Source organism: Oculina patagonica, chromosome 12, assembly GCF_052425735.1.
Source record: "Oculina patagonica isolate OP01 chromosome 12, crgOcupat, whole genome shotgun sequence".
Taxonomy (NCBI): domain Eukaryota; kingdom Metazoa; phylum Cnidaria; class Anthozoa; order Scleractinia; family Oculinidae; genus Oculina; species Oculina patagonica.
In genome coordinates this window covers 23,453,972-23,466,580 of record NC_135769.1, presented here as the reverse complement: position 1 = coordinate 23,466,580, position 12,609 = coordinate 23,453,972, and the positions used below count along the sequence as shown (strand labels likewise).

General features: G+C 38.5%; 2 protein-coding genes across 2 annotated transcripts in view; both read right to left on the bottom strand.

Annotated features, from left to right (window-relative positions):
- LOC144632318 (uncharacterized) overlaps positions 1-12,609 on the bottom strand; it is a 140,679-nt gene that overhangs the window by 124,988 nt on the left and 3,082 nt on the right. The window lies entirely within an intron of this gene.
- Positions 2,130-11,549, bottom strand: LOC144632285 (uncharacterized). Its single transcript, XM_078490901.1, has 3 exons — positions 11,259-11,549; positions 5,357-5,719; positions 2,130-3,701 (listed from the first exon to the last, which is right to left on the bottom strand). The coding sequence occupies exons 1-3, from the start codon at positions 11,289-11,291 to the stop codon at positions 2,880-2,882; spliced, it is 1,218 nt and encodes a 405-aa protein (XP_078347027.1). The 5' UTR covers positions 11,292-11,549; the 3' UTR covers positions 2,130-2,879.

The window sequence follows — 12,609 nt, the reverse complement described above, 5'->3', positions numbered from 1 at the left end:
TGATAAACGATTATGGATCTCACTTTAACCTTAACATTTTCTCTTGTTAACATTCATTAGCAAGTGCATATAGAAGAAAATAATAGTCGTTAGTCTAAAAGTAGGTGATTAACCAACTTACACCTACCTTTATTTCATATATAGCGAGAATTTTGGGCAATAAACCTTACAAATAGATTTCTATATTCTATATTTTCACATGTGAGAAAAGCGATACGTCCAATCAGCTTCGCGTATAGCTTTCTTCCCATGTGAAAAATATAACCAATCAGCATCTAGAGTGGAACGACCCAACCAATCAGAGCGCGCGAACTCAAATGGTTTCCAAAAAGGTTGAACAGCCAGCGGCAAGTTTGCTCCCGACGGCAATTTATGCTTGGAAAACATGGCTGCACGATTTGTTCTATAAATTAAATTGATCTTTGGACAACTTTATGGAAAGGCAAGCAAACAGGAACTCGCTGAGCAAAACCGAAAGGATACAGTAATTAGATGATAACGATAAAAATCATTCTTCAAAGGCGGAGCGAAAACAAGGGAAGTGTCGATAAATGAAAGCGAAGCCGGCGGACAAGAATTTCTTTCAAATTGCAACGCATCCGCAGACTTTCTAAGAATATTCAAGCACTCTTGGGAACACCATGGTAAAGTAGATTGTATTTCTGAATGTGGATTTACGTCGCTATTATTGCTTAATTAACCGACTCCTTGTGTTATCACAATTTTGTTCAAAATTCGCCTGCGTGTTTAGTCGATTCGCTTGTAGCAACGCTTACTCGATGCGATACCAAAAGTTTTGCTTTCAAAAATTAACGCAATGTGTTTAATTAAATAAAGTTTTTTTACAGGAGATTTTGTTGGCAGTACTTTTTCGAATTTGGTTAAAATTGATTTCGCTTGGAAAGCGATGTGCATTTTGCTGCTTTGTTTTTCCTCCCTCTACGGTCAAACTGTAATGACTGTAATATGTCAAAGGTTTATGAATTAACTTACGAGAAAAGTCGCGTCAAGTTTACAATGGTTGAATTATCTTTATATATATAATAAACAAATTACAGCACAGAAAGTGCTTTGTACGGATTTTTTATTCACTCGTTGCAAAACTTTGGAAAACTCACTCGTTCGCTTCGCTCACTCGTTCGTTTTTCCAAAGTTTTGCAACTCGTGAATAAAAATCCGTACGTCGCACTTTCTATGAAGTAATCTATATTTATCTCTGTGACTCTACCACAATCGAGGTTTGTAGTTAAAGGTGGGCCGATGTTCTAGCATCCAACAGAGGGTTAATTTGCGTAGTTAAAGTTGTAATGGCAAAACGTTTTGGGAAATACCATTTTTCAGAAAGACTGGACGAAATAATGGAGCAATGGAGAAAAAAAATCGTGTAAAGGGCACTTGTCCGTCTAAAATAAACCTCATGAAACATTTTAAAATAAGTATCTGTTTCTTATCAGGGCCGTACCTAGGATTTTTTGTCTGCGGGGGCAAGATTTCCTGGCGGGGGCAACTGGGTTTTTAAGTTTAGTTCAGTTTTTTTTTCTTTAGTTTACTTAGTTTTTACAGGAGCCCATGGTCATGGGCTATATAATACCAGCATCTGAGAAACAGAAACAAAAGTCATTAGGCGTAAAAAAATGGAAAGATGTTTTTCACTTTGTTTAGTTAACGTAAAGCATACGTGATACCTGAATTTGAATGTTTTCTTCAAAATAAAACAAAACATTTTTCAAACCATAAGCATAATTTGAGCCATTGTTTACTTATATTACTTTAAGGTCGCGCAGGACTCTTGAAATCATTATGTATGTATTTATTTACAGAGTATGCACGAACTGCGACGACTGAAGCCGACAACAAACGAAATATTCATGAGATTTTTTTTCTCAAATTTCCTTGTACAAGTAATTACACGGTATTGTTCTCAGCCTTGCATACCGTGCGCTGGAACATAGCGAATTATCATAAATAGATTCATATAATAATAATAATAATAACAACTTTATTTAATGAGGGTTACACATTACAGTTGAAAACTGAAAAACCTGTGGCCCTCCCCTAGAATAAAACTTAATACTACTACAAATATATTATCAATAAAAAAATGAGAACAGATAATAAATAAATCAATAAAGCACACGTTGTTGTAAACATTGACTCGGAAGGTCTTCGGAAGCCTCAAAACCTGCAATTTTGTGTCCAAGTTTTCTCCGCCGATATAGAATTTCAAGAGTTGATTCGCGAGGAACATGAACTTGGTGCACTCTATTGTGTTCTGACAAGAGCGAATTTTGAAATTTCGTTCTCAAAATGAAGATAGCACGTTTCAAAGTTTCAGTAGATTTCACATTTTTACTCTCTTGAAGCTATCAACTTCAAGCAGTTTTTGAAATCGAGAATTTCGTTCTTGTCATAACACAAAAGAGGTTATGATTCATCACTAGGTTATATAATCATTTAATTCGGTGAGCTGTTGTAGCCAAAAACTTGGACACAAAATCGCATTATCTGCAATTAAACTTTTAACAGCTTGTAACATCACAGTAAACGGTCATCTCTCAGTAAAAGGACAATCATGATGTAATTCCATCATCTCTTAATATCCGTGATAAATTTTAGAGGAATCGATGTTCAAAAAATAGTGAATTAAAGCTTTACAAGATAGCACCTCGTCAAGAAATTTGGCTAATGAATTTATTAATGAGTAAGGGTCCTGCGCGACCTTAAAGACATAGTTAGCAGAACATTGTTTAATTCATTTTTTAAATTGCAGAATGTGTGAAGCGCATTTAAACAAATACATCTGTGAAATACGTTATATAAATGCAATACCATTATCATTATCTATACCAGAAGCCATAATCCCTGATAATGACTCTTGTCTACACATCATCCCTCTTGACTCCAAGCCAGTGCTGTGTTGTTGATGATGGCGCCGATGAGCAGCGATGTTCAGGGTTCACATTTTTATAATTTCCAAAATTATATTCAGAGCTGCCCATACCTGGTCTGCCATCAAACTCGCAACCATGATCAATAAAGCTTCTATAGCTGTTGATGAGCCAACATGAGCTATCAACATTGTTTGTTTGTGAAGTGCAATCGTAACACTCAATTCCCCGGATGTTTAGATATTCGTATCTCTTACAAAGCCGCCACCACGAGTCAAAGAGTTTGTGGCTTGTCATGTCTGCGCGTGCGTAGTCTGTGTAACTGAAACCTTCAGAATTAAAGTTGCAAGTTGCTCTCAAGTGAGTCGAATGTCCAGCGAGATGCTGCATGTGAGACAAAGACAAACGGTGTGAGGCCCAATTGACTTCCAGTGAGTCTTCGTCAACAGGATAATCAATATTAAAGTGTTTTTTAAACTTCTCTCTGTTTTCTAGCGAGAATGATTGAATGAGAGCCCAGAAAAAGTCCGACTCAGATTCGAGGTCACAGTACACCAGAAATGACTGATTTTGAGCGTCATAGATCCTGTACTTTCCTGAAGACAACTCGCCATTTTTCCAGATGTCTTTACAATTTCGAGGATATGTGGGTTTCTCGCACCGCTGACCAGTGTAATCGTAAGGACAGGTGCAGTTGAATCTCACAATCTTGGGATCACAAATTTCCCGACACACCCCTCCCTGGAGGCAAGGATCCGGCTCGCAACACTTATTGACACAGATGTCTTTTTCCGGTAAGTAACGCCTTCCTCCCTGAAAAAAGAAAAAAAAAAGAACAAGAGAAGCGCGGGAAAACTTGCACGAGTGTGTCACGATTGTTTTTTTTTTTTTACTTTTACTTCTGGTTGTAGATCTCTGCTGCGCATAACTTCACGTGTGATTAGCGCGCGCGTATTAAAGGATGGCGGACCTCGCCAGAGACGTAAAGCCCTGGTCAAACGGCAACGCAAGTGGACGCAAGTAGTCGGAAGTTGAACTTGCGTAAAAACTTGCGTTGGGTGGCCAAACGGACTCGCAATTGCACGGAAGTTGTCAAAAAAGCCATTTAAATGCTACTGCGCGCGTTACAATTCAGTATTTGAAGCAAGCAGCAAAATTTGCGTTGACTTGCGTTGGGTGGCCAAACGGTGAAAAACTTGCGTTCACTTGCGTGCAAATTTGATCTCGACCAAAGTGAACGCAAGTCAACGCAAGTACACGCAAGTCCTGACCAAACGGAGAGGCGAGTAAACCCAAGTTGAAAACTTGCGTCCACTTGTATCTCCGTTTTGCCAGGCCTTAAATCATCATTTTCTTGAAAACGAATATGGTCACCTATCGTTGTTTTTAATTGGGTAATAACTTTCTTTTTGTAAAAAAATATAGACCAATTCTTAGTTTAGAATAAGAAATAATCGTCAAAATAGTGAATTTAACAAGCAGTCGGGACTATAATCATTATGATATCATAAGGAAATATTGCGTATAAACATGGTGATGTTGCTCCTAAACAAGCATGGATACCCCCCAATTTTATTTCAAAATTTTGGTTCTTATGAGATAAACGTTCAATTGGCAAAGTTTGTCAAAAATCTCAGTGCAGGTTCTATATCAGTGGAATTACCTTAAGCAATTAGTTATTTTATTTTCGGGTGGCCTGGAGCGAGATTTGATGCGAGCTAGTAAAACGAGGTCCTATCTCATACCATGACTGATTTAACTCGCAAATATTTGACAACCATGTTTAACAAAAAGCTGACAAAAGGAGGTTATTTTCTACCAATATTGCTGTGATTAAAGGGAAACTGTCACGGGGATTTAGTACTAAAATTGGCGGAGAAGTCTTCTCGCACATGTACCACCAAGTACATCAAGATGGAAATATAAAGTAAATGTTAAAGAAAGAAAGGAGTCATGTTTTTCCAGTCCACAAGGACAACAATTGAACAAATTAGCCTAACTTTTTCAAGTTGAGATCTAAAGTTTCTGATGGCATCACAATATATAACTTGTTTATCGCTTCGGAACACTTGCATGGTGATTTTTAACAAAATTGGACCACTGTTCCTAGTTTCCATATGTCTTTAGCCTCTGGAGTTTTTCAGTGTCCCTTTAAGTCATTAGGGACGGACTATTATTTTCTTGGAGGGGGGGGGGGATGAAAAATTTTCCTCTGCAAACTTTTTTTTTAGTTTATGCACCTCTGCAAACCTTTTTTCGAAATTCTTTCTATTTTTTGTTATACATATCGTGTTTGCAAACGATTTATTTTGTCTTTCCAGGCCCTGCAAACAATTTTTTTTCACTATTTTTCATCCCCCTCTAAAAAATAATGGTCCGTCCCTTAGCAAACCAAGAAGTTTTTTCTTCAACGTTTATTTTTGATCGTTTCCTTTCCTATCGTTTTGTGTTTCTTTATTATTCCTTACCTCTACAGTGTAGCTTCTCACCAAATCATAGTACTGAGATCCTGGTTTGTGTTTTAATGCAGCTGGCTTCATCTCTTTGTTGACATCATTCAGCTCGCAGTTGCTTTCCACTGTATTTTGTAAATAGTTTATAGAGACACACAGACACTCGTCTCTACACTCCATGTGACACTGGGCGGCGCTCTTTACAGTGATTCTTTTAATCACGTGACCTTCAAGAGCGTTGTCATGGACGACATCTTGATCGATGACAAACTTGAAGTGTTGACAATGTCCTCGACATGTCGAACATCTCACGATGCTTGTTACTTTGATGAGAATGATCAATGGTGCCAATAAAAACATCTTTGACTTGGTGATTTCCTAAATAGTAAATTATAATTTTCATTGACAAATGTATCGAAACAATCAATTTATTTGCTTTTTTTGTTGTCTTGCATTCTTCAAAGAGGCCGGATAAATATAATAATATGTAAAATCTAGCAGAAAATTTATCGTCACCGGCCCAGATCTTATTTCTGCTAATTTTCCGGGAAAATTTCTTGGGAAAGAAAAAGCAGATTTCGCGAGACTTAAATTTCGCGATTTGGCAGAAAAATCGTGTAGAAAAGGAACTAAATTTCGCGAAAATGTTCCAAAGACCTCCCACCGTAAGTGTTAACAAATAAACAGATGGCCTTAGAGTCGGCATAACCTATTTTAAAACCATATCTTACAACGATATTTAACAAAACCTTAACATAACAGAACTTAAAACGGGTTGGTATCTTCGTTTGCGGCAACGAACAACTTTAAAATACACAGGTCAGCATTTGCAATATGTTGTCTTTGTGACGTATGTTAATTCGGAGAAAGAGAATGTAATCAGTGATCATGACCAATTTATATGTAAACGGTGCACCAAAAACAGCGGATTGCGGATTAGCTGAGAATTCTAGAGCGGATTTCGGACTCTTCATGTCAGGAAGTTCGGATCGTGGATACTAAACGACGTTCGCGGGATCACTTTGGTCGGTCTTCGTCGGTATGTTGGCGTAATTTTCGCATGCAAAAACAAAATATGAAAATAAACTTCCTGAAAAAATGGCATGAAAACAACATTTACTGTCCGCTGGAGTGAAACCTTACCACACAAAGTTTTCAAGTGAAGTGGATTCGGATTTGAACGAAAATAGTGACGGATTGACGGATTTTCGTATCCCTATTCACCCCCCTCCTAAGTCTTACAAGAGAATATCACACGAGTCTGATTGTTTTGCAACCGCGAAAATCAAGTCTCTCGAAAATTACTATGAATAGGGTCCACTTACCACCTTTATCTTATCTTTAGCTGCAGCGGTGAGATTTGTCGCACTAAGTGTGAATTTTGCAGCAGGTGTTTTTTAACATTACTATTCAACTAAGAGTAATTTTTTGCAATAACATGTGCAATAAAGTTAATTAAAATCGTTATGTTTGGCCGATATCATCTACCTTCATTAATTCTTCGTAAAAGTTTTACTTTTTTAACATAACGTAGATTTTCAAGTTCATCTTAGATCTTCAATATAATCCATCCACAATGTTTTTTCATATCGCTTTTTTTACAAAATGCTATTCATCTATCATCAGTTTTATCTTAAATGTCATCAATTCACAAACACTACCGACATTGATCAAACGAGCTTTGTTTTCACAATCAGTTACGCATATCCAGCAATATTTCTCGATCGCAATAGAATGGCGCTTTTAATTGTCATTTCTACATTGATGATTGTTCTCATTCATCTAGGAAGGTCCAGGCTATGAACGGATAATCAACAGTCGTAAAATTTAATTTGGAACGCCTTGATAAACGATTATGGATTTCAGTTAAACCTCAACATTCATTAGCGAGTACATATAGAAGAAAAATATAGTCGTTAGTTTAAAGGAAACTTACTCGTACTTTTATCTCGATTACTCCACCACAATTGAGGTACACTAGTGTCAATTTTGTAGTTAAAGGTGGGCCGATGTTTTGGGCATCCAACAGAGGGTTAATTTGCGTAATTAAAATTTAAAAATGTTACGGCAAAACGTTTTGGGAAATATCATTTTTCAGCAAGACTCGACGAAATAATGGAGCAACGGTGAATAAATTCGTGTAAAGAGAACTTGTCCGTCGAAAATAAACCGCATGAAACATGTCAAAACTAACTCTATTTAACAAAACGACAACATTTTTTTCACGTTCTAAGAAATGACGTCAGAAGATGTTTAAAACTCAAATGGAAGCCGACGAATGTGCAAATGTTCCAGCTGACTTTTCACAACTCGCTTGGACTGAAAGTCGCGGTATCGTTTAAAGATTTCCTTACTTTGAGTTACAGGTTACGTTATTTTCATGGTCAAAATTTACGATATCATTCGGTCTATGTACTGTGGTCTCATCGACCTTAACTTTCGACTAATTCCCGTGCGAGACTCTTCTTTCAGTTATTGTAAAATAGTTCGGCGGCTTAGCTCCTGAATTGTGCGATTTTTGATACAAGTAGGAGTCAAGAATGGTCCCTCAAAATGTCGCAGTGCTCGCAATGCTCGCACAATTTTAGTGGGTGCTCGTTTGTTTGTGCTCGCACATTTTTACAAGTGCTCGCATTCTCGGTTTTTAGTGGAGGTAGGTTTTTGAAAAGTGCTCGTTGCTCGCAAGGCTAATTTTTGTCAATGCTCGTGCTCGCAAAGAAAAACGCTGTGCTCGCATGCTCGCAAATGCTCGCAAAGACCATTTGATAGCCCTACAAGTACCAAACTTTGCGGGATTATAGGCATTCGTATACTAATCAATTCTTTATATAGTGCCAACGCCAATTTCCTATTTTCAGCTAGTAAACAGCAATGAAATTTTCAGCCGAGAGGCCCCTTCCCCACGAAGTACTTCTTCTTGTACTTTTATAAACCTTTTTATTGTAGATTTTTATTCATAAATACAGATGTGAATGCTTTAAATTAGCCTTACAATTGTCATTTTTACCATCTGTTTGATACCAATAATTTACTAGGAAATTATTGCATGGGAAAAGATTTTTTTGTTCCCTGCCCTCTGCTCCCTGGCGTCTTTCGTTTTGCGCTAGCGTCCAGGTCTCTCGCGATCGGTGAACCGTTCGCTAACAGAAGAAAAATAGAAAAATATAGGGCTGTGAACAGTCTAAATTACAGCATTTCATTCTAAATTTTGTACGTGCGACTTGATATCACTTTCTGACATAATTGTATTTTTCCATAAACCAGGATAAACAAATATTTCACGAAATTTCATTGATTTTAATAAATTACGGTTTCCATAAAAACCGGTGTTCTTGGGGCTTGGCACTGTATCTGAAAAAACTTCTGTTGGTGACCACTTTCATTGTGCTAAGTTTCATGCTTGTATCAAAAAATGCACAATTCAACTAAAATTTCGAGCTAAGCCGCCGGACTAAAATAGCAAATCCATACGGTTTGCTCCAAAACATTTTATATCGTCAAAAACAAACCAAAAGTATCTGTTTGTTATACCACTTGCCGAGTTTTTAGGACTAGTTGTATCTGTAGTATGCCAGTGTTGTCGTAAAAGGTTGGTGATCTGATTATTTATTAAAATATTTTTAGTTTCTTTTTCATCACCAAAACAGCATTTTTACAGTGTAAATATTAAACTTTTGTACATACTTAAGGTTTTGAGAGTTGTGATTAAATGAAATGAATTCAGAATTGAATCGGTCAACAGGAACGTTCTTCTACGATAAGGATATTTAAATTGTTTTCCTTGCTGTATGAAAATTACTTTCAAACTGAGGGAAACCTCAAAGTAATAGTCTCTCTGGTAGAAAAACACTAAAGAAGAAAATAGTAAACCGAATATAAACGAGGATAGTTACAACTAAGTAAGATTTAGAACGACTGATAAGAAACGACAAAACTTGAAAAAATTGGCCAACTCTTCCAAGATGCGCAGTGCGTGACATAGCGCCTTTAAAACGCAATTAAACTTAATCTAGGTGTAGCGTTTGCGGAACAAACAGAGACAGGATTTAACAACACAACGTTTTAATCCTCCATTCAAGATGGCCTCCTTGTACAAAAGCACATGGTCACTTCCAAATAAGGAAATACAAGGAAACTTTTCTGGAATGGCAACTTTGTTTCCTCCCATAACCAGCTGTCCCATTATCCAAAGTTCATCTCTTACAGCTTTGTAGATTGTTCCTTGGAGTTTCGACAATCACCAGATGCTATGGCATCGCTCTGGGGTAAGGTCTCGCTCTGATTCGCTCTCAACTTGGCGAGGTGCAAATGCTGCAGGTATGGCATCAGCAACTATGGTGCGTGCATATTCTTCTGTCTGCTTGATGGCTGCATCAGGAACACTATCCACTGACAATCTGCTCAATGCGTCAGCGGCGTTTTCTCTGCCAGGGATGTGTCTGATGCTAAACTTGAATTGCACCATGTATAACAACCATCTTTCAATTCTGGCTGAAGGTGGTTTTGAAAGTGGACCAAACACAGTGACCAGCGGCTTATGGTCAGTGCAAATTTCGAACTCATTTTAATGGATGTACAGGAAGAATTTTTCACAGCCCCACTTCACTGCCAGTACCTCCCTCTCAAACTGAGAATATCTGCTTTCAGGTGGAGTAAGTTTTCGGCTAGCATAGTGTACAGGTATGTACAGGCCATCCTCTTGCTTTTGTTCTAAGACAGCTCCGATACCCCTGTGGTGACACGGATCTCCGCTCCCTGTTTAAAGAATGCCATGACTGGTGCCTGCGTCAGCTGCATCTTGACTGCTTGGAAAGCCTTTGTCACTGGATACTTTTAATCCCTCGTCAGTTTAAAACACGTTACCAAGGTACTCCATGCTACCCAGAACGATTTGGCACTTGTCGTAATTCAGTGTTAAGCCACTCTCTACTAATTTCTTCATGACTTGATTCAACCTTTCTTCATGTTCTTCTTCAGAAGCGCCAACTACACAAATGTCATCATGAATATTGTGAGTGCCAGGGCAATCTTTGAGTATCTGCCAGATGATTTGTTGGAACGTCTTAGTGGTCATATTGACACTAAATATCAGACGTTTGTAGCGGTAAATACCATTAGGTTCTGCAAAAGTGGTAATGTCTCTTGACTCTGAAGCAAGTTCTACTTGGTGAAATGCCATGTTCAAATTTAACTTGAAGAACACTTTTGCTTCTTGCAGTGTCTCTTCAATGGTACACACAGGGTGTTTCTCTCTTAGTATCGCTCGATTAGCCTGCCGCATGTCTAAGCATATGCAAACATCACCATTGGGCTTTTCGACACTAACAAGGGGATTAATCTAACTTGTTGGACCGTTCACGTTCTCTATCACATCAAGTTCCTCAAGTTCCTGTAGTTTGTCAACAGAAAAATTTATGTGTTGTTTTGTTGACACCCCAGTTGCTTGAGCAACTGGGGTGTCACTTTCGTCTACAGTTTTCATTGAAAATGTTTCAATTTTCCAAAACCAGTAAACACTTGAGGGTACTTTGCCTTTAGGGGCAGCCTTCTTATCAGTAACATCTTTGAATTCAAAAGCATTTACAGAGATACCTACTTTCAGGACATCTAATTCTTCAAAAGAGCTTCTGCCCAGCAATGTGTCTGCGGTGTCCAGCACTACGAAGAACTCAGCTTTCAACGACGTTTGTGTATTTGGTAAACAAATGTTCAACATGCATTTTCCATTAAGCTTTAATGGCTGCTGAGATGCATAAACATAAATTTTTCTGTCAGTCTCTAACAACTCTTGCTTTCCTTTGGACTTTTTATCAAACACTTGCTCATTAAGTTGACATTAAGATGCAGGTAGCACCTGAGTCAATGATGACACTGACAGGTTCACTATCAATCATAAGAGGTAAAGTGTTTGACTCACCATCTGAGGCGCTGAAGACATAAAATCCATCATCTTCACTGGCTTCGCTTCCTTCCACGTCACCTTGGTCAGGCTGGTCGCCTATGTTTCGTACGCCTTCTCGTTTTCTTCTTCCAGATTTGCCTCTTCCTTTGCAATGTTTATCCTGTTTCGTGTGACAAAAGACTTCCATGTGCCCACGTTTTTCACATTTGCTGCAAGTATGGTTAAGAGAGACTTTACAATCTTTCGCATCTCCAACATTTGCCCTGTCATGGCTGCTTGCTCTTCGCTCCTTTATTGCCCTTACTTCGGTCTAAGGTTTTCGTCACGGTAAAATACGCTCTTAAGTTTCTCATTCGTGATATGCGAATCACAATATCTCTCACCTGGTTATCTTCTTGTTCGCCATAGTCACAGTGTTCCGCAAAACTTTTCAAACGCGTAACAAAGTTGCTGATCGTGTCGCCCGGATTTGGCTTGCTGGCCAGCAGTTTCTGTCTCGCTAGAGGTACGTTCTTCTTTACTTTGAAATGGTCCGAAAGACACTTCATCGCTTTATCGAACTTTTCGTCGCCTCACACTTCGGCTGAATACGTTTTGAATATATCACGGACTGCAGGTCCTGCGAGATGCCGTAAAAGTAGAGCTCGCTTTTGCACTTTGTCTGCCACCTCCGAAGCTGCCACGTACAGTTCGAACTCAGCTTTCCTTTTTTCCCAGCGTTGTGCCAGTGTGGCTCGGCCCCCAATGCAGTCGAAGGAAGATATGCACGGTAATCCACTTAAGGTGACCGCCATCCTCGTCGCCAAAATGTAGCATTTGCGGAACAAACAGAGAAAGGATTTAACAACACAACGTTTTAATCCTCCATTCAAGATGGTTTCTTGTACAAAAGGACGTGGTCACTTTCAAATAAGGAAATACCATATATGGACATACACTACACTAGGTAATTAAATCTCTAGTTGGTCGAGCACAAGTTGTTCGAGGTATAGCTTTTTGTGATAAATGAACTCGCTAAAGAGCACATTTGCCTCCATAGTTTCCAAGAATACATAATTTCAAGGTTATCTGACAAACAGGATTTAATATAAAAGTAAGACTAAAACTGCAAGGGACCGCAAACGATAATGCTGCTATTCGTAGGATCTACTGAGATCGATCAGAAATAAAATGAAATCAGACTGCAAGCAAGGTTGCAATCCTGCTGAATCGGTTCTAGGCGTGTTGATTACTTGCAAAGTCTACTTTTCACGTAGTATGATCATCTTTGCTTGCAGTTGTTTAGGATTTAATATCACGATTGTCACCCCACCAGCTCCTGGCTGAAAGAACCTTGATCATGAAAGGCAAGTCAGTGGAGTCATCG